Below are 23,574 nucleotides of genomic sequence, written 5' to 3'. Positions count from 1 at the left end.
CATGTTCTGCTACGTCTCACCACATTCCAATGCTGGTGAGCGTCAGCGTTACATTAACACCTGCCAGTCATTCAGACCTGCCGGTGCTCAAATATCCAGACAAGAAAACAACAACTCAGACCAAACCACAACTCCGCACGCCACCCCCTGACAAAGATAACTGTTAAAATATCTGCTTAAGGAATGTATTGAAATGCCATGGCATGGTTGAATAATGCACTGGAGAGTCTTAAGGACAGGTTTTTGCCTATTAATGTCAGCTTTGTCTGCAAGTGGGTAAGACGGTATGTAACTACTAGGGGCCTCTATGGGTAAGCACTGCACACCTAAGAGCCATCATCGGATAATGGGCCCTTACCAGCATAGGGCTCCCAGTGCCCTAGTGGAGACCTATCTGGATACCCAGACAGACACACACCAGCCCAGCTGCCCTGGGAGGCTGGCTGAGGCTGGCTGGGCCTGGTGCCCCCCCCCCCTGTTATAACAAAGGCAGGACAATGCAGAAGTATGCTTGGTGAACACAGAGATCCTGGCTGAGATTCCACCGCTACACAGATAACAGGAACAAAAACTCTAATGTACCGTGGTGGAAAAATAACTCTGCTGCCTTAAAACAATCTGGTCCAGATCACTGCTCCATTGCACAAGGGATGATAAAGGCAAAGCAAACAGGAGAGCTGAGAATTTGAAATCTCCACATTGTTGTTATAATGAAAATGTTATTATCATGTGACTAAAGCGAACTTGTAACTTCACTTGCATCAAGAATATATGATATGAATGCTCTGTCATTATTTGTAAGCTAACCCTGATCTCACAGAGAAAATGAACTCATCATTTCCTCTGTTTGGATATTTCATTATTGTTAACACAAGCTCAAAGGCATGTTCCAAACAGCAGAAAATATCTCCTAACCAAACCTATAATTGAACTTGTCTGTTTTGTCTCTCTGGGGATCAATGCATGCTGGCACTCTGAGGAAAACAAAGTGGTGTTTGTGAGCTTGCCATCAATAATGTATTGTTTTGAAACAAGCCCTGGTTTGAAGTGTAAGAAAGGGCACCATCAGCAGCAGCAAAGTGGCAGCCCAGTAATGACAGGCAGTGTGTGGTACTGGCCTGAGTAGATTAGGGGGAGGAGAGGACACACTCCTCAGTTTGGAGGTAGGGGAAGGTGTCCTTGCCTGTCTGAAAACTGTCCTGTCTAGCCCCTGAAGAAGGGTGATACAGCCAATGTGTTGTCTGCATTATGGTACAGTTTGGTATACCTTGCGGGCTTTCCTTCTTCATATAGTCTAACCCTCCTGACATCCATCTGTGTCTCTCTCTGCAGGACCTGTTGCACCTGAATGAGCTGGACCTGCTGGAGCTGGGAGTCCATAACCACCTCCACCGCATCCACATCCTCACCAGCATCCAGATACTGCAGGAGAGGGAGAGGAGGAGAGGTCAGTGGCACAACATTATCTTACTGGTAGTTACAGGCAATGTTATCTTCCTATACCAAACCTTTTGATGAAAAATATACTTTGTTATGGTCTGTTCACATTATGAGCACTGTTGTTGTGACTCAAATACAGAAAAGTAATTCCCACTGAAACATTCCCAGTCCCAGTCATTCCCATTGAAAGCCTCAAGATTGCACCGTAAATTTTGAGCTGTTGTTTGCTAAATGTTAAATGCTATGCAATGCCAAGCATACGCCACATAACACCCACCCAATGCACTTACACTTGTCTGGATGTGAAAGTAGGAAAAGTGGTAGTGTTTTAACAAGAGAAGTGTCTTTCTCTTCCAACACTCACATGGCTGACCAAACAGGAGCAGGCCTCATCCGGCCCATCAGGCTTACTGTTTTCACAGACTGGCTCAGGCCCTGTTCATCTGGTTCCCAGCCCTCCCTCTCTGCTTCCGTCCCCTCCCATCCTGACCTCTGTTTGTGTTGGGCAGTGCAGGCCATGTAATGTGTTTGGAAGGATAGAGAGGATGGCCATAATGGGGAACAAGCCCACCAGCACTCTCACTGGCCACTGCCACCCTACGGCCCCACCTCACTGGGCCAGGGTTCAGAGGATAGGCCCCCTCCAGTGAAACAGTGTTGTGCTGAATAGTAGCTGATACTTTCCTTACAGTCACCATGGAAAACGATGTGCCCTAGTTAAAGGCTATAGACTTCCTGGCCATCTGAGTGAATAAGCTCCGGAGTCCTCAAGACTCATCAGTGATTAATTAGGATATTCAACAGATTTCATGTTTTTCTTCCTTCTTCTCTTGTTCTTATCCCTTGACGCCACCTGTAAAGACAGACGTCGGTAAAAAGGTGTTCAGCTGTAAGTCATGAAAGCACCAGGAGGCTGATGGCAACATATAGGGATTATTGAGATAAGACAGACAGGCATCTTAGGCCTGGGAACAGTGGTGGAAATCAAAACACAGCCTCATTTACTGTAGACACAGGTATTGTGTCATGCATAGGCATGCTTCCAGGGTTAGTGCAATCAAGGCCCCTTGGATGTCCTTACCCTAAAACCTAACCTTAACCCCCACCCTGACCTTAACATTACCATAACCCTTACCTTAACCTTTTTAAATCTCAACTTCAATGGGGTGACGTCATAACACAGCATCCTACTCCTACAACCAAGGTGGAACACACACACACACACACACACACACACACACACACACACACACACACACACACACACACACACACACACACACACACACACACACACACACACACACACACACACACGCACACCAGGTGATTATACAGGGTCTAGCCAGGCAGCTGTAAGAGTTGGAGCAGCGGTGGCTGCCCTGGGGCAGGTGTCCTGCTGTGTATAATTAACTCTGTAGAGAAGTGGGGATGAGGTCTCCGTACGGATCATAGACAGGCCACTGCTTGTTTCCAATGCATTATACGCCAACTCCCTACTGTTGCTATGGTTACTGCCAAGTGTATGACATTTGGTTTGGGGCACTTTGAATTCTTTATTCTAAAAGACTGTTCATGTAGGGCAATATTCCATTCCTAACAAAATACACTTGTTTTTTTTGTGTCTGCATTAAGTGGCTTTAGGCTGCTGATAAATCCAGTCATAGTACCTGAGAGGGTTTGTGGTAAAAGGGTCATCAAGTCTCCTGTTGCACCATCCATCCACACCACAAGTTTAAAAGCCTCTCACACTAACGATCAGAAAGACAAACTTGCAGGGAGTGTTGGCTAATGGTGTGTGGATTCAGGGTCAGTGCTAAATAGATTAGCCTTCTTCTGTTCTTCTGAATGTTAACTTTTCTCTTTGAGGAATCTGAGCTCAGTCAGACAAATATGACATATCCTACATTGTGACTCAGTAGTGTTTAGCAAATGGATAAGTGGCCTCAAAGAAACGAGTAGAGTGGAATTGACACTTATGAAAATTATTGGATTTCTATTGAATATGTTTCCAAAGTACTGTGCCACAGAGGTAGATAAAAATTTTCAGTGATGCTGGGCCAGTTTCTCATATGATAAATTTAATCAAATGATCATAATTTCTACCATTCAAGGACATTGCCATGTCATGCTTTCTGGAAACAGGAGACAAGGGGCAGTCAGACATGGTTTTAACTCTAGACACAGAAAAGGTAGGAAAAATACGGAGAGCACGGGGCAACAGAGCACGAACAGCAGAGGGGCTAATGATCTTGGAGCGGGGGGGAAGGTCTCTGCTTCTGGGGTAGTAGCCGCGGCACTATAACTGTGTACCAGCGCCTCAGGCTTGACCTTCTTGGATACCGGTCGGTGCTGCGGAAGCGAAGTGGCCCGGGCCTTACTGAACCCCTCCCGGAGGTCCTAGTACTCTGCGGAGCTGGCGGAGAAGTCCGGGGCAATTTCCAAGCCCCCGGAAGAATTCTCAGGGCTGACTTCAGGCAATGAGTGTGGCAGGATGGGCTCCAGCCCACTATGGCACCAGTAGCCCAGTCAATGGAGGGATTGTGTTGCTGGAGCCAAGAGAATCCCAATACCACAGGAACCTGCAGAGACTCAACCAGCAGGAATTGGATTGTCTCGCTGTGGTTCCCCGACACTCAAAGGTTGACGGAGGTGGTCTGGTGGGTGACCCGGCCTATAGAGCGCCCATCCAGCGCTCTAACACCCATGGGAATGGAGAGGGGTTGAGTGGGAATTCCCAGCTTGGATGCCAGGGTAACCTCCATGAGACTCACATCGGCCCCCGAGTCGATGAGTACCTGGAGAGACTTGGACTGGTTGCCCCACCGCGGGATGGCATGGAAAGGGGGGTGAGCAAGGGGAGACAAATTTTTTTTTTAAGGCCCACCAGAGTACTCACTCCAACGAATGAGCTATGTCTCTTTAAGGGACAGGTATACACATAATGACCGGCAGTACCCCAATACAGACAGCTCTGGGTCTCAAGTCTGTGTACGCGTTCGGCTGGGGACAGCCTGGCCCTGCCGAGCTGCATCGGCTCGGGAAGAGGTGAATCGGCAGTTTCCCGAGGCTCTTGAAGGGACTCGGGTAAGCTCGGACCCTCTCGGGGACTTCCGGAGTTCATCAGATGCAAGGTGGGTTCCCTGAGTGAGCATTTGGGGCTGCAATCGGACCTCTTCTCCCTCCTACGTTCCCGTAGCCGACCATCGATCCAGATGGTTAAAGCGATAAGTGAGTCGAGATCTGTTGGTAGTTCTCGGGTTGCCAGCTCATCCTTTACCTCCTCCGATAATCCGTGCAGGAACGTGTCAAACAGTGCTTCCGGGTTTACATTTACATTTTACATTTGAGTCATTTAGCAGACGCTCTTATCCAGAGCGACTTACAGTAGTGAATGCATACATTTCATAAATTTTTTCTCCGTACTGGTCCCCCGTGGGAATCGAACCCACAACCCTGGCGTTGCAAACACCATGCTCTACCAACTGAGCTACACGGGTTCCAGGTACCCGGAAGCTAGCGTGCGGAACTCCATTGCATAGTCTGCCACACTGAGGGTGTCCTGCCAAAGCTGGAGTAACTTCCAGGCAGCCTCTCTCTTGGACAACGGAGCCTCAAACTTTTTTCACCTCCGCCACAAATACCTCCAGACTGAGGCAGACGGCAGATTGTTGCTCCCACACCACCGTGGCCCAGGCGAGTGCCCTCCCGGACATCAGCGTAATGATGTACACTATCTTCGAGCGGTCCGAGGGGAACAAAGAAGGCTGCAGCTCGAAAATGAGGGAACACTGGGAGAGAAAGACCCAGCAGGTTCTGGAATCTCCATCGTAGCTCTCCGGGAGAGATAAGCGGGGTTCCCGGGAAACCGGGGTGACGGCGCTGCTACCAGCCGGGTTACTGAGGGGCGGGGAGGTTACTGTCGTGGTAGGCTGCCTGGTAGGCAACCCACGGAATTGCTCCTGCAATGTGTCCAATGCTAGGTCTTGACAACAACAGGAGCAGGCAAAAGACAGGTCAAGGCAGGCAAGGGTCGATAATCCAGAGTAGGGGCAAGGGTAAAGAACGGCAGGCAGGCTCAGGGTCAGGGGCAGGCAGAGTGGTCAGGCAGGCGGACTCAGAGTCAGGACAGGCAACCAGGAGGACGAGAAAAAGAGAGACTGGGGAAAACAGGAGCTGAGAAAACGCTGGTTGACTTGAACAAACAAGACAAACTGGCACAGACAGACAGAAAACACAGGTATAAATACCCAGGGGATAAGTGGGGAAGATGGGCGACACCTGGAGGGGGGTGGAGACAAGCACAAGGACAGGTAAAACAGATCAGGGAGTGGCAGATTGTCTATGTACAGTATTTGTTCAAGTTAATGGCATCCTTCGGAAATTGCAAACTCATCTTGTGAGCCAGATAAGGGCTTATAAACGTTACTTATGCACAAAATGTCCCAAAACATGTGTGAGTCAGTTTTCACGCAAAAGTTGGAGTTTATAAAAACTGAACTTGAATGTGCTTATCCTCCTGCAAACTTTAGACCATGCGTCGTACAGATTCTAGTGGTTGAAGTATTGCATGGCAAAGTATCCTAGCCTTGTGCTGGAAAATATGATCACACTCTTATTCATAACAAAAACAATCAACAATCATTTGCCATTAGTGAGAAGAGCGAAAATCGCTTAGTTTTATCTTTGCATTCTAAAATAATTAGAAATAGGTATCTATTTCCTACAATTGTTTTCATTTCCATGATCATTGCAGAATAAATTCCTCATCTTTTCTGACTGTGATGGTTTCACACTCACAAAAAGTTAGGATAGGCTACCATTCATCCCATCTCTCATTTAACTGGACAAACGTCAAATGTAGTAAATATATAAGCTATTTCAAGTATTTTGCTCTATGTGGTCCGATCCGAAGTGCAATTTAAGAGTAGACCAGACAGTTCACCTTTTCCATTTGTTACGAACCGGCTCAGAGTTCACAACAAAAGGGAGACAACGTGGAGACAAGGAGTATCAAAATATATATTTATTAAATAAAGTAACTAAGTAATTAACAATGGTGTGTGTAATCAGTAATCAGTAGTGTAAGTGAGTGTTTTGCATACCTGAATGTAATAATGCATTGTGTTGAAAGGTGCCAAAGCAAATAACCAAAAAACCACAAAACTACACAACCAAAATCAACAAAGTGTCTGCGTGGAGAGAGTTTTCCTTAATGACTGTGGAAGAGGTGTCTTTATCCTGGGACACACCCGAGCCCAGGTGTTTCCCATCTAGCTGACGACCCTTCCAACTCCGCCCACTGGCATCCTAATAAGGAACAAGAGCAAAGAGAGAAAATACAGCAGACAGAGTGGGAGGGTCGTCACACATTGATGTTTGTAGGCTACGTCTGAATACTGTAACAACAAATTGCTCATTTATTCATTTATAAACATAATGTCATAATGTCAAACACCATGTCATAACATGTCATAACAGCTGACATGACATGTCATAACCTGTCACAATTTGGTCATAACACTGTCATGACACATATATTTACACTTGTTGTGACATATATTGCATCATTTTATGGCTGATTATGACACCTACATAAGAGTGTCAAAACTCACAAACCCTACCACACAAGGCAAAATATTCCATTACACCATAACCTACTTGTCAACAGTATTTTTCTGTTATATAACATTTTCTGAAATTGACCATATTAAATTATCATTGAAATTGTGCACACATTGATGTCAGACATGCACCTACCCCCATGCTCTGTTGCTGATGACTGGCAGGACAAGACACCCTATTTTTGGCTGATGACTGACATAAGGGCATTTACGTAATAGGCCTATCTGGCTTAGATGATTCTGATGGTTATAATGCTTCTTGACAGTGTCATAAAGTGTATTTTCTACAAGTTCTTTAAAACATGATGAAAAAATCATGACTAAAGAACTCATTACAACAACAAATAAGGATTTAAGAAACAAACGAAAGGAAACTTCTTGGCAGGAAAATGTGGAATTTGACACTCTTATGTAGGTGGTATAACCAGCCCTAAAATAATGCAATATATATCAAAACCGGTGTAAATATATGGGTCATGACAGTGCTATGACCATTTTATGACAGGTTATGACAAGTCATGTCAGCTGTTATGACATATTATGACATGGTTATGACGCTAGGTGTCAAGTAAAGTGTTACCAACATGGGGTACATGGTACATAATACATATATCATAACCATTGCAGAATAAATTCTTCACCATTTCTGGCTATGATGAGTTCATAGTCCAGAGGTAGTAATACAACAAATTACCATGCACATCTTTCATTTAATTGGAGTTATAATGCTCGTTCACGCGTACAGTTTTACCACAAGTCTGATTTATAAAGGGAAAAATGTGTATGTATGCGTGCGCCAAGTTTACTGTATAAATCTCTATATTTTTATGTGTGCGCAGTCATTTCAGTGCACACATATATTTTGTGTAAAAGTTAGCAACGGAGCATTTGAAAGCCAATACAGTGTCAGAATATACACTGAGTATACCAAACATTAGAACCACCTTCCTAGTATTGAGTTGCACCCCCCCCCATTTTGCTCTCAGAACAGCCTCAGTTATTCAGGGCATGGGGCCTCATTTATCACCGTTGCATAATTTTACACTAAATATCTGCGTGCGCTATTTCTGAAAAGACTGTGCACAAAATGCAAAGATAAAATAAATAGATTTTCGCTCTTCTCACTAACAGCCAATGATTGTATCATGATATTTAGCTACCTGCTTTTTAGTACGGAATAAGTCGTCATGTATTCTCCATTTGCACAAGGCTACTAGGTTACTTTTGTTTCTTGCAATGCAATACTTCAACCACTAGAAACTATGTGAACGCATGGTCTAAAATTTACCGGAGGATAAGCATATTCTCATGTCAAGTTCAGTTTTGATAAAGGACAACTTTTGTCCTTTTGTCCTTGATAAAGAACAATGTTTCCCACAGTTGTGTCATGTTGGCTGGATGTCCTTTGGGTGGTGTACCATTCTTGATACACACGGGAAACTGTTTAGCGTGAAAAACCCAGCAGCGTTGCAGTTCTTGACACATACTACCATACCCCGTTCAAAGGCACTTCAATCTTTTGTCTTGCCCATTCACCCTCTGAATGCCACACACACAATCCATGTCTCAATTGTCTCAAGGTTTAAAAACCCTTCTTTAACCTGTCTCCTCCCCTTCATCTACACTGACGTAAGTGGATTTAACAAGTGACATCAATAAGGGATCGTAGCTTTCACCTGGATTCACCTGGTTAGTATATTTTATGGAAAGAGCAGGTGTCCTTAATGTTTTGTATACTCAGTGTAGTATGTATACATATGGGGATGGCAAGCATATTTGAATATATTGCTGTTCATTGGATTCCAGCCCAGCCTACATATATATTTAAGTGTCTTCTGTAACCATGAGTGTAAAACTCTGCTTGGGTTAGCACTTTCATCCCTGAGAATTAAAAACATTGCAAGAAGTAAAGACAGAAGATAAATGCTAAACTAATGCTAGGTCTTTGCAGTCCCACACTATGATCATTTAATTTCATCATGACATACAGCAATCCTCTCTGCATTGTCCCTCGGGTCCAGAAGATGACCTGGGATGTCACAGACATAACCATAATTGATGGGATGGTTAATGAAACTATTGTGAGAGCCAGATTATGACAACATGGAGAACAAGTGTTAGTAGCGTTGGATAGAAAGAGATTGAAGCCCCTGACTTGATAACAACACTTCCTCCTACCATGACAACACTCAGAGATGTTTATTAAAGCCTTATTGGATCAAAGTGTTGTGATGGAGGAGGGTGTTTTCTCAGGGTGGTCTCTGTTCCCATTGCTCCTCTGTCACATGGGGCAGGACAGTGGTGAGAGGGTTCAGTATGTCCAGACCAGCCCTGTTCCTCACCAACATTAACAAAGTCCTCTGGTGTTAACAGCTGGGCATGCTCTGTAAAGAAAGAAAGAAAGAAAGAAAGAAAGAAAGAAAGAAAGAAAGAAAGAAAGAAAGAAAGAAAGAAAGAAAGAAAGAAAGAAAGAAAAGTTGCTCAGTTTCAAATAACCCTGCTAATAACACACCTAATATCTCTACCTATTTTAGTGCTGATAGCTGATAGTAAAACAGTCACAGGCCACTCCAACTAGAAATCACTGGTCGGTTTTATTATCAACCAGGCTTGTGTGATACATTTCTCAATGCAATGTGAGCTCAAACAATGCTTAAGCAGCGTGTCCAATCAAAGCCCATCCACCAGCCTGCATGCATTAGTCACCATGCTACAGTACACAGCATTGTCACTGACACAGGGCCATCCATTATTTTTACAACACTCACTGCTGACTTACAGCCATAGCTTTTGTGGTATTGTTGGGTCATAGTGCGCTCCTCTTACCCACTGTGTGTGGACTTCGCCCCGTAGCACTCACTTCTGTCATCATGAAGTGCTTTGAGAGACTAGTCAAGGATCATATCACCTCTACCTTACCTGTCACCCTAGATGCACTTCTATTTGCTTACCGCCCCAATAGGTCAACAGACGATGCAATCGCAATCACCATCACACTGCACACTGCCCTATCCCATCTGGACAAGAGGAATACCTATGTAAGAATGCTGTTCATTGACTAAAGCTCAGCATTCAACACCATAGTACCCTCCAAGCTCATCATTAAGGTTGAGGTCCTGGGTCTTAACCCCTGCCCTGTGCAATTGGGTCCTGGACTTCCTGACGGGCCGCCCGCAGGTGGTGAAGGTAGGAAACAACACCTCCACTTCGCTGATCCTCAACACTGGGGCCCCACAAGGGTACATGCTCAGCCCCCTCCTGTACTCCCTGTTCACCCATGACTGCGTGGCCAAGCATGCCTCCAACTCAGTCATCAAGTTTGCAGACAACACAACAGTAGTAGGCTTGATTACCAACAACGACGAGACAGCCTATAGGGAGGAGGTGAGGGCTCTGGGAATGGGGTGCCAATAAAATAATCTCTCACTCAACGTCAACAAAACAAAGGAGGTGATCGTGGACTTCAGGAAATAGCAGAGGGAGCACCCCCTATCCACATCGACGGGACTGCAGTGGAGAAGGTGGAAAGTTTCAAGTTCCTCGGCATACACATCACTGACAAACTGAAATGGTCCACCCACACAGACAGTGTGGTGAAGAAGGCGCAACAGCTCCTCTTCAACCTCAGGAGGCTGAAGAATTTTGGCTTGTCACCTAAAACCCTCACAAACTTTTACAGATGCACAATTGAGAGCATCCTGTCGGGCTGTATCACTGCCTGGTACGGCAACTGCACCGCCCACAACCACAGGGCTCTCCAGAGGGTGGTGCGGTCTGCCCAACACATCACCAGGGGCAAACTACATGCCCTCCTGGACACCTATAGCACCCGATGTCACAGGAAGGCCAAAAAGATCATCAAGGACAATAACCATCCGAGCCACTGCCTGTTCACCCCGTTATCATCCAGAAGGTGAGGTCAGTACAGGTGCATCAAAGCTGGGACCGAGAGACTGAAAAGCAGCTTCTATCTCAAGGCCATCAGACTGTTAAATAGCCATCACTAGCACAGAGAGGCTGCTGCCTATATACACATATATACAATCATTGGCCACTTTAATAAATGGATCACTAGTCACTTTAAAAATTCCACTTTAATAACGTTTACATATTTTGCATTACTCATCTCATATGTATATACTGTATTCTATTCTACTGTATCTAAGTCTATGCCGCTCTGACATTGCTTGCCCAATATTTATATATTCTTAATTCAATTCCTTTACTTAGATTTGTGCGTATTGGGTATTTGTCGTGTAATTGTTAGATATTACTGTACTGTCGGAGCTAGAAAGACAAGCATTTCGCTACACCTGCAATACCATCTGCTAAACACGTGTATGTGACCAATACAATTTGATTTGATTCGATTTGAGGCTGACCGACCGTCAGGAATGTGAGAAGGCAGATGATGGGCAGAAATGCAGCAGCATGCAGATGAACTGTTATTTGTCCCTGATGGAAAACACAAGTTACTATGGTGAGAAAATTCCACATGGTGCTCAGCTGAGACTGTGGACCAAAGATAGACTACCACTCAACTCTCAACAAAGACTGCCAGAGCAACACTCGTCTGCTAGGCTCAGCTCAGCTAGGGATGTACATTCATGCAGACATTCACACATATGTGGCACAGGTACAGTATATTTGCGAGCTGCTCACATTGTTCTACAAGTTTTGACAACCATGAAAAACATTGCTCATAACTAAATCCCAGAGAATTCTATGAAGTGATGCTGTAGTTGAATTAGTTAAACCTGGTCCTACTAACAGTGTTCTGTAATTAAGAGTGTTCAATGTCAAATCTTGAATGATGCAATAAAACCATGGTTGTTTATACTCTGTTAAAAAGTTATGGAATGAGGTGTTCTTTAAAACATGGATAGTTTACATTTCAAGTGCAGACAAATTGTTCTTCCTCGCAGCCTTGGGTACTACGCCGGAGGGGGGACGTCTTCAGGCCTACAGTACATACTGCATGTCCTCTACGCAGAACTAAACTACAGCATAGGGAAAAGACTGGTAGAGAAACAGTCTTAGGACACATCCTGTACTAGCATTTTCCTGTACAGAAACATTCCCCTTTACAGAACAGAATAACTGTATTTTTCTCAGAGGGAACTTCGTTATGATTGACAGCTTATGGACATGGGATGGCCCCTGCGTAAATGTGGTAATCTATGGTCCTCAACAGGCAGTACTGTGAGTAACCAACAGCAGATTACAGATTAGGATCTTGACTCTGAGGAAATAGAGGGTGGCGGATTGATCAGAGGAGTGATTTCTTGGAAATGCCCCCCTTCCTTTACAAATATGTGAGGAATGAGATGGATCAGGACTTTTGGATCTATTCCGAGGGGAAAAAACATGCACCTGGCATCTGAACTTTCCCCTGATGCATGTGTGGTATGTGTGTGTGTGTGTGTGTGTGTGTGTGTGTGTGGGTGCGTGTATGTGTGCGTGTGCGTGTGTGTGTGTGTGTGTGTGTGTGTGTGTGTGTGGGTGTGCATGTGGGTGTGCATGTGTGCGTGCATGTGTGCGTGCATGTGTGCGTGTATGTGTGCGTGTGCGTGTGCGTGTGCGTGTGCGTGTGCGTGTGTGTGTGTGTGTGTGTGTGTGTGTGTGTAGCTGAGGTGCCTGAGGACACCCAGGTCATCAGATAACAGCAGGGTGTGAGCAGGTCTGTACAGTGTCACTCAGTGAGAAGCTGTGCCAAGCCAAACTGCATCAATACATAACAAATGAGAACACACAGACATTGTCTACAGAACCTACAGTTCTCTCAAACATACTAGCTACACATCCGCTGTACCACAGTCTGACCTGGTTCAGAATGATTTATTGTCAAATAATATGACTTTGACTGTTATATCACAACATACTATGTCATTCAAATGTGAAACATTTTCAATGTCCTGACACCTTGATGAATGAGGGGTGTTATGAGGTAGAGTGTAGTCCTGGCAGGTGCAGTGTAACTGGAGAGGGTCTGTCTGATTCCAGATGTCTTTCAAGTGTGTGCGTGTGTCCTGACAAAATACCCAGCTGGGATCCAGGGGCTGAAGGATTCTGTGGACACACACACGCACGCACGCACGCACGCACACACATATATATATATATATATATATACACACACTGAGTCACCGTGGCAGATTTAGCATAGCGTTACACCAAACAAACATCACCTGTCCTTTCAATCACAGGGCCACAGCACTGGTATCCTTGGCCAGGGTCTGCCAGGAAGGAACACACACATGCACACTGGGTTGTGTGTTATCATCAGCAGACAATGTGAAGGAATCAGAGGACAAAGACAGGGAAAGTGTATTCTGTACCTCAGCCAAGACAAACAGTACTCCCTCTGTTTTTTGGAGACAGTACACATGTCTTACAAGACAGAATACTAGTTACCTTAACATTTAACAATTATTATTTTAATGTTTTCAGAGATGTGATCAGATTGCACATCATAAACTCAGTAGAAAAAAGAAATGTCCTCTCACTGTCAACTGTGTTTATTTTCAGCAAACTTAACAATTGTAAATATTTGTATGAGCATAACAAGATTCAACAACTGAGACATAAACTTCCACAGACATGTGACTAACAGAAATGGAATAATGTGTCCCTGAACAAAGGGGGGGGGGGGGGGGGGGGGTAAAAATCAAAAGTAACAGTCAGAATCTGGTGTGGCCACCAGCTGCATTAAGTACTGCAGTGCATCTCCTCCTCATGGACTGTACCATATTTGCCAGTTCTTGCTGTGAGATGTTTCCCAACTCTTCCACCAAGGCACCTGCAAGTTCCCGGACATTTCTGGGAGGAATGGCCCTAGCCCTCACCCTCCGATCCAACAGGTCCCAGACGTGCTCAATGGGATTGAGATCGGGGCTCTTCTCTGGCCATGGCAGAACACTGACATTCCTATCTTGCAGGAAATCACGCACAGAACGAGCAGTATGGCTGGTGGCATTGTCATGGTGGAGGGTCATGTCATGATGAGCCTGCAGGAAGAGTACCACATGAGGGAGGAGGATGTCTTCCCTGTAACGCACAGCATTGAGATTGCCTGCAATGACAACAAGCTCAGTCCGAGGATGCTGTGACACACCGTCCCAGACCACAACGGACCCTCCATCTCCAAATCGATCCCGCTCCAGAGTACAGGCCTCGGTGTAACGCTCATTCCTTTGACGATAAACGCAAATCCGACTATCACCCCTGGTGAGACAAAACCACGACTCGTCAGTGATGAGCACAATCCCACTTTAGTGTCCTAAGTTTTCATAACTGTGACCTTAATTGCCTACCATCTGTAAGCTGTTTGTGTCTTAACGACCGTTCCACAGGTGCATGATCATTAATTGTTTATGGTTCATTGAACAAGCATGGGAAACAGTGTTTAAACCCATTACAAATTATTTGGATTTTTACGAATTATCTTTGAAAGACAGGGTCCTGAAAAAGGGACTTTTTTTTTTGTTTAGTTGCACTGTCTGTACAGTGACAAGTATATATTTTTTTGTTTAAAGAACATTATTGGATTTTCATATAACATTATCGGAGTGAAACTGGACAGGAACAAAGGCTGTTGTTGGGAGATTAAATGTGAGGCTGCTCTGGCCTCTCTCCTGGGATTGGTGACAGAGGAGAGGAGAGGAGGGAAGAGGCGTGAAGAGAGGGACGTTTTCAGTGCTGGGGGGCAGGGGAGGATGGGGTGGAGGGTAAGTCGTAAATCACTCCCCTGTGGCTCAGTGTCTGTGTGGAGGAGTAGGGGCACGTGTGTGTGTCTGAGTGTGTGTATCAGCGAGAGAGATAGAGAACACTGTATATATACATAATATGACATTTGAAATGTCTTTATTCTTTTGGAACTTTTGTATGTGTAATGTTTACAGTACATGTTTTATTGTTTAATATCTATTTCACTTGCTTTGGCAATGTAAACATGTGTTTCTCATGCCAATAAAGCCCTTAGAGAGAGAGAGAGAGAGAGAGAGAGAGAGAGCGAGAGAGAGAGAGAGAGAGAATACTACGGAGGGGAAGAGGACGGCAACACAGCCACTGTGGGAGGCCCAGAGACACACAAAGTCAGAGAGAGAGAGAGGAGGAAGGGGCTTGTTTCTGCAATCTAGCCTTGTTGTTGCCTGTTCGTGCGAGTCTCTTTGCTGGTCAGTCAGTCTACTATGCCTGGGACTTTGTAGCACTGCCACTCAGGAGGAACTCTACTGAAGTGAAGTGAGGAGGAAATCTCTGGCTGTGCTGTTCTTCAAAACAAGTGCAATTTTAAACAGACAGGTAAGGATTTCTAGAAACCGTACTGGATTGGAGTCTGCTTTGTATAAAAGTGTTGGAATGTGTTGGTGCTGTATCCAGATGCTGATACGGCTTACAGAGGTGTGAGCAGTATCTCTCTCGCTAGTTTCTCTCTCGCAACTTTTTACAACTTCAAAGAATTTTGATTTATTCAGAGTTGTCAACAGGAAACTCTTTGTATTGTTTTCAATAGAATGACTTCAGTCAGTTCAGTTGTTGATGCTTTTTCTCACTAACAAGGTCAAACTTTTACAAATGTTTCCTCAAACTTTTTACACAATAACATAAGATAAGCATGTTTTTCAAGGACTTTGTTAGTCAATGGAATAGAATTCTGAGACTTTTCCCCTAGGAAATTGGCCACCTAAGTTGCTGGTTGCTGTGTAGGAGAGAGGTGACAGTAGCTGGAGTTGTTGGTGAGGAACGGAGTGGCAGCCACTGCTGTGGGCTTTAATAACTTGTGATTCATATGTCACACACAGACCAGCCATGCAGCTCACAGATGGGAAGAATCTCTCTCTCTCTCTCTCTCTCTCTCTCTCTCTCTCTCTGAGGAGGAGGAGAGGAAGGAGGGAGAGATCTGAGTTCATATCAAACACCCCCTTCTCTCAACAAAAGAAGGGCCAAAAAGTGTCATGTGACAGTTGGGCTCTTTGTTCTTTTCAGAGGTCTGGAGAAAGACTGGCCAGGGGTTGCTTTAGTAATGCACTGCTGTGTGTGTGTGCGTGCATTTGTGTGCATATGTGTGCGTGTATGTTCATGCTAATGTCTGTGTGCAAACATGTTTGTCAGCAGTATCCACTCTCTCCAGTTTGCAGTGAGAAAGGAAGGGCAACCTCATCAGTCAGTTTCCTCTGGTTAATTTTATTCCTCTCTTCATTTCCCTGCATGCGTTTTATTTGTGGCTTTGTTTTCCTGTGCCACTCATTAGTTTTCCTAGTGGGTCTGTTCTGCTGTCTGGGTAATGAGGGGCCAGGCCTGCAGCATGTGACAGAGCTAGAGCTGTAAAGTGTCTGCTGGTTGCTACTTTTAGAGCCCAAGCTGAAACACATCCTGATCTCCCTGCCCTGCCTGCTGCCTCCATGCCTTAGCTGATTGGGTGTGTGTCAGCCCCTTTCGCTAAAGCTTCCTATTCCTTCCTGAACACTACATAAGATGCAGGCTGAACGCCCTGCTGTAGAAACCCTGAGTGTCGGCTCAGAGCCTGTCTACAGCCTGATTCACATGGATTTGTGTACTTGGTGGAGGACCAGCATTAATGGGGGAGAGTATAGCCCATGTATAGACCAGCCCAGATGTCCACTGTGTAGAGCAGGCTGATATTGTAGACTAGAGCAGACCAAACTGTTTTGCCTCCCACAGAACTGCATCCATTGTCAGATATGGGATGGATGAGAGAAGCTGGTTGGGAATAGCAGTCAGGCTATGGTGACGGATTTATTAGAGGGTTTATTCTGAAGAGTGCTCATGGCCCACAGCCTCTCTGGGTCTTTTGTCCACTCAAAGCAGGTTTGAATTCATTGAAGGGGACTTGCATTATTCACTAGATTCCCATGGAGGAGTGAGTGCGGGGGAAGGCTGGAGAAAACATAACACTGATAACACTGTTTAGACATACACTGGGGTATTCTCTTCTTCCCCTGTACGTCTCTAATAGCTTTAGTTTGGAAGCTTATAGTTTTATTTCCTTTGCATGTTGACTCTTGCGTATCTTTTTGAATCAAGGCCAGTTTTGTTCACTTTCACTTAACAGTTTTGTATGTGCTGTGGGACTAGTGCAGGACACAATGCTCCTACTATAGGTACAGTAAAAGAAAGACAATATTTGTGTTTGCTGACATCAGCAATGGCATGTGCCCTGTGTCACGAGTCAGATACAAAGGACTTTAAAGAATTTGCGAGTGTGAATGTGTGAGTGTGTGTTTGTGTGTGTGTGTGTGTGTGTGTTATTGTGTGTCTTCAGTGAAAGATGCAGAGGATGATGTAAGCAGTGGGCAGAGAGCCAGAGAAAGACCATTGTGCTTGTGAGAGGTAGAGAGACAAAAGAGAGAAAGAAAGTAAAACAGTGTGAGGTAAGGAGGAGAGACATCATGAGAGACACAAAGGAGATAGATGAAAGAAGAGGTATTTTGTAGACCCACACCTCAGTTCAAATGATGGCCATAACCTTGTCACCTCTTCTAGTATTTTGCCTGAATAATTTATGTTATCAGATTAATGTCTTGAATATTCATGTTCTTAAGGAGCCCAGAGAGAGTTAACCCTTTCTCTTCCGGCACGTGCGACAGACTGTCACCACAGGGGAGTAATTGTCAAGCAACATTCCTTAAGGGGAAACAGATGTGCCTGGTTCTGGCCCCACTGACTCACTGCTGGGCTGCTTCATTCTGCTCTCTCTGAGGTCAACAGCAGGCCTCCAAACACTGACCAGCCCTCAGGCACTTTACTCACCAGCCAATTAACCCCCCGCCTCCGCACCACCAGTTTAACTGGCTTCTATAGGAATCGTCACCTGGCTACTGCAGGAAGGGATGTGTGGTTGTGACTGGTCAGTGGTCTGGCACAAAATGGCTGCTGACCCGCCCACTGTGCATCATCACCCAGGTGGGTGCTGTTAATTAAGGTTGGGTGTTTGGTTGATTTGTGTGAATTGTCGCACCCGCATAGACTGTAATGTGTTTTAGAGCTGTGAAGGGATATGTTCTTCCACTCGCTGGTGTTTGTCCTGTGGTATGATGATGCTGAGTAACTGGGACATGTTCAGTGACTCAACCCACCTGATGAGTCTAACAGAGCAGGTGAATAAACATCTGCGGTGGTCTGATCCGACGGTGCTTTCAAGACAACTGGGAACATTAAAAAAACTTCAAGTCGGAATGTTGAAGTTCTAAAAAGAGTTTCCGTCTTTGAATTCCGAGTTGCATGACCATTCAAAATGATTTTCCCAGTCCGAGCTACCCAGTTGTCTTCAATGCACTGAAGTCTGAGATTTCCGAGTTCCCAGTAGTTTTGAATGCAGCACAAGTTCTGCATCATGTCATTACATGTGATCAACATGATATTAGAGGGGTTAAGCAATTTCTGGAAACTGTTCTTATGGGGTGAGGGAGTTTTTGTTTCTGGATACCTAATATCCAGTGCCGTATCACTCTGTGAAAGACTGTTCTCTGCTCTGATTTTCAGTCCCACCATGCATCTGGAACATTAAGTACAGTACAGTAGGCGGATCAAAAGTCTTTCTGATCCTATCTCATTGGAATGTCCTTTTTCTCCTGAGATTGAAACCTGCTGGTAACCATCTCCCAATATACATAGCTAGCTCGATTACTATGTCAACCAGGAACAAGTTTCAAACAGCATATCATCCATCATGAAAAAGTGATACTTATTTACTACACAAACCTATTAACGCCTAGAATGTCATTGTATGCTGTAGCATTTTGATTTTCCTTCACTGAAACTAAGGGGCCTAGCCCGAACCATGAAAAACAACCCCAGACCATTATTCCTCCTCCACCCAACTTTACAGTTCGCACTATACGTTCGGGCAGGTAGCGTTCTCCTCGCATCCGCCAAACCCAGAATCGTCCGTCGGACTGCCAAATGATGAAGCGTGTTTCATCACTCCAATGAATGTATCTCTACTGCTCCAGAGTCCAATAGCGGTGAGCTTACCACACTGCTTGGCCATGGAACCCATTTCATGGAGCTCCCGACAAACAGTTCTTGTGCTGACGTTGCTTCCAGAGGCCGTTTGGAACCCGGTAGTGAGTGTTGCAACCGAGGACAGATGATTTTTACGTGCAATTTTTTTTGTCCCGTTCTGTGAACTTCTGTGGTCTACCACCTCGCAGCTGAGCCGTTGTTGCTCCTAGACGTTTCCACTTCACAATAAAAGCACTTACAGTTGAACGGGGAAGCTCTAGCATGGCAGACATTTGACAAACTGACTTGTTGGAAACCCACAACCCTTTAGTTGTGGCAATCCTAAATAAGTTCAGGAGTAAAAATGTGCTTAAGAAATCACATAATAAGTTGCATTGACTCATTCTGTGTTTAGTAATAGTGGTGAACATGATTTTTGAATAAATACCCCATCTCTCTACCACACACATACAATTATCTGTAAGGACACCTCAATCAAGGAATGAATTTCAAGCACAGATTCAACCACAAAGAACAGGGAGGTTTATCAATGCCTCGCAAAGAAGGGCACCAGTTGGTAGATGTGCAAAAATAGAAAAGCAGACTCTGTATATCCCTTTGAGCATGGTGAAGTTATTAATTTGGCCTTGGATGGTGTATCAAAGATACAGGCATCATTCCTAACTCAGTTGCCAGAGAGGAAAGAAACTCCTCAGGGATTTCACCATTAGGCCAATGGTGATTTTAAAACAGTTACGGAATTTAATGGTTGTGATATGAGAAACTGAGGATGGATCAACAACATTGTAGTTGCTCCACAATAGTAACCTAAATGACAGAGTGAAAAGAAGGAAGCCTTTACGGAATACAAGGCACTTAAGTAATACTACAAAAAATGTGACAAAGAAATTAACTTTTTGACCTGAATACAAAGTGTTATGTTTGGGGCAAATCCAACACAACACAACACTGAGTACCACTCTTTATATTTTCAAGCATGGTGGTGGCTGCATCATGTTATGGGTTTTATTGTCATCGGCAAGGACTAGGGAGTTTCTTTTAGGATCAAAAGAAACAGAATACAGCTAAGCACAGGCAAATCCCAGAGGAAAACCTGGTTCAGTGTTCTTTCTAACAGAAACTTGGAGACAAATTCCTCTTTCAGCAGGACAATAACCTTAAACACAAGGCCAAATCTACAATTGACTTGCTTACCAAGATGACATTGAATGTTCCTGAGTGGCCTGGTTACAGTTTTGACCTAAATCGTCTTGACAATCTATGGCAAGACGTGAAAATGGCTTTCTAGTAATGATCAACCACCAACTTGACAGAGCTTGAGGAATGTTAAAAAGAATAATGGGTAAATATTGGTGTGGAAATCCAGGTGTGCAAAGGTCTTAGAAACGTGCCCAGAAAGACTCACAGCTGTAATCGCTGTCAAAGGTGATTCTAACGTATTGTCTAACGGGGGTGAGTACTTATCTAATGAAGATATATGCCACACCTGCTCCAGCATTCCCTCTCTGGCGCTCGAGGGCACCAGGTTGCCCTTCATTACACACACCTGTCACCTGGACTCCTTCACGTTGTTGATTGCCCCCTCTGTATCTGTATGTTCCTCAGTTGTGTTCCCCGTGTCAGCATTATTGTCATAATGTCATTTTGTTCCCCCTGTCCAGACGTTGTTCTTGTTGTTGTTATATGTTCGTTTTCCATTAAATGTTCACTCCCTGTTCTTGCTTCTCATCTCCAGTGTCTGTCCTCACAATATATTAGTGGTTTTATTTTATTTTATATAAATGTTAGAATTCTTTTACACTTTGACATTACAGTGTATTTTGCATAGATTGTTGACCAAAAATGACAATTAAATTAATTTTAATCTCACTTTGTAAAACAACAAAATGTGGAAAAAGTCAAGGGGTGTGAATAATTTCTGAAGGCACTGTATGTCTTTTTGACCTGTTGCCAAGGAGGTCCTCAACATAAGAAGACTGGAGGCCGTTGTTGGTAAGATTAACATTGTTAATCAAATGTTTTTCTTTCTGTGTTGTCTTATGTGACCTCTGTCAGCAGATGATTGATAATGCCTTATAATTGGTTCTCTCTTGTGCTTGTCTTTATTTTCTAAAAGGTTACGTGGTGGAGAAATGTGTCTGCAAATGTATTTTATCTGAAGATAGTTAAATTAAAGCTGAATGAAGATAAGGCCTTAAAGGGATTAACAAAAGCGTAAATATATCATTTATTATGTAATTAATTTAATAAAAAAATACAATTACATTTGTATAAGCATATTATTTATTGTTTGATGATATAACTACAGTTACAAACTTGAGGAAATAACATGTGCGCTAGTCTAGTGGTGACTAGAGAACGTGCCCAATTTGACTGGAGCGTGGCGTGAGTTTCACCAAAGGCTGGAGCGTTGGCCTTCTCGCCTGCTCCAATTTCGCTCTAGTAGCGCTCACTTCGTGAGCTCAGGGCATTCCTGGGCCTGCATGAATTTGTAGTCTACTTGCGTGCTGCTATCCCCTTGCTTTAGCTACTATCATCAAGTATGCTAAATATTTTCATAAAGAAACTGATGAAACACATAGGTGAAAAATCAAGGTGACTTACAAAGATGAGGACCAAGAGCAAGAGAGGGAGTGTGGTGATGAAGTGTCCACAACTAAAGAAGCATTGTGGAATCTGAAAAAACACATATCTCGAAAGCCTGATGGTGTACTTACTATGTGCACATGCTAACAGAAATGAATGAGGTGAGTAGCTAGCTAAGTCTGTCACTGTAGCATAGTATTTATAAACCAAAAATATCTTAAGTTCTGTTCATTTTCATTCTATTATCTATACAATAGGCCATCACTGATTTTGGCCCAATAGGCGTGACATATTACCTCTTTCAATTAGCTTTTTGTTTTGATAGGGTTATTTTACCTCAAATCTTTTAGTCCTACCTACAGAAAAAAAACACTACACATCCTGCCCAGCCTGGCAAGAGTGGCCCAAAGGGTGTTTAGCATCCCCAATCACAGAGTGTGTTCTCCGCTGCTGGCCTGCTCTCCAGGCATCATCGCATGAGCCTGAAACCACAGACTCTGGCCAAACTCATGTTTCTAAAAATAAATTCAAATGCACTTTAGACTGAGCCTAATAAGTCATTTTTCATAAATCTAAGTAAGTCACAGCCTTTTGCGCAATTATTGACTATAGTGATTTAATACAACAAAATGTTGTTTAAATGCTGAAGGCTGTCACGTTCTGACCTGTAAGGTGTTATTTGTTAGTGTTTAGTATGGTCAGGACGTGGCAGGGGGTATTTTGTTTAATTGTTTTGGGGATTGTTAGTCTATGTGTATAGACAAGGTGTGTTTGATTTGAGTGGTCTAGAGTTTTGGTATATGTTCTGTTAGGGCACGTTCTGTTTATTCTAATCACTTTGTTTCTATGTGCAGTTTTGTTCTGGACCTTCAATTGGAAGCAGCGCCTCCTTGTTGCTTCTGATGGAAGGTCCTATAATTAGGGATTTGTTTGTATTGTGGGTAGTTGTATTCTGTTTTGTGCTTGTCACCTGACATAACTGTTAGTGTCGTTTTTGTTAATTGTATACGTGTTTATTTTGTTTCGCCTTCTTATATATTAAAAAGAGAAGATGAGTATATACTTCCCTGTTGCGTCTTGGTCCTCCACACACGACACTCATTACAAAGGCTTAATGTCCCTGCCAGCCTAGTGTGTCGCACTCGCAAATGCTTCAAAATGTATTTATTTGTAGGCTATAACCTTGAAATAATTTAAATAATATAGCCTAAATAATACATTTTCATTCTTGACATGTTTAGAGAGTGTTTATGTCACGCATGTGTGTAGAAACGGACCAAGGCGCAGCGTGAGTATCGTTCCACATCTTTATTATATTGTGAAACTTAGCCAAACAAACAATAAACTATAAACTAAACAAACCGTGACGACAGAGGTGCAACATGCACTAACTCAAAATAATCTCCCAAACACAGGTGGGGAAAAACAACTACTTAAATATGATCCCTGCTCTGGCACCCCAATGGTGGAACAAGCTCCCTCACGATGCCAGGACAGCGGAGTCAATCACCACCTTCCGGAGACACCTGAAACCCCACCTCTTTAAGGAATACCTGGGATAGGATAAAGTAATCCTTCTACCCCCCCCTTTAAAAAATTTAGATGCACTATTGTAAAGTGGTTGTTCTACTGGATATTATAGGTGAATGCACCAATTTGTAAGTCGCTCTGGATAAGAGCGTCTGCTAAATGACTTAAATGTAAATGTAAAATGTAATCCCCAATTAGAGACAATGACCAGCTGCCTCTAATTGGGAATCATACAAAAAACCCAACATAGAAAAAAGAAACTAGAGCACAACATAGAAAAAAGAAACTAGATAAACCCCCCAGTCATGCCCTGACCTACTCTACTATAGAAAATAAGAGCACTCTATGGTCAGGACGTGACAATTTAATATGAGCGCTTCTTACAGTCACCTTTTCCGGTTGTTTATTA

At 43.8% G+C, this 23,574-nt stretch overlaps 1 protein-coding gene across 2 annotated transcripts in view; it reads left to right on the top strand.

The window, feature by feature from the left end:
* Positions 1 to 23,574, top strand: part of LOC115158374 (breast cancer anti-estrogen resistance protein 3) — a 103,761-nt gene that overhangs the window by 22,614 nt on the left and 57,573 nt on the right. Inside the window, exon 3 of one of the 2 annotated variants that reach the window (XM_029707222.1) lies at positions 1,333 to 1,447. In XM_029707222.1, coding sequence (XP_029563082.1) covers positions 1,333 to 1,447 — 115 coding nt within the window. Of the gene's footprint in view, positions 1 to 1,332; positions 1,448 to 15,122; positions 15,366 to 23,574 lie in introns of those variants that run through there. The other variant, XM_029707223.1, reaches the window with a different exon arrangement.

Source organism: Salmo trutta, chromosome 22, assembly GCF_901001165.1.
Source record: "Salmo trutta chromosome 22, fSalTru1.1, whole genome shotgun sequence".
In the NCBI taxonomy this organism is placed as follows: Eukaryota; Metazoa; Chordata; class Actinopteri; order Salmoniformes; family Salmonidae; genus Salmo; species Salmo trutta.
This window is presented reverse-complemented; position numbering and strand designations above follow the sequence as displayed.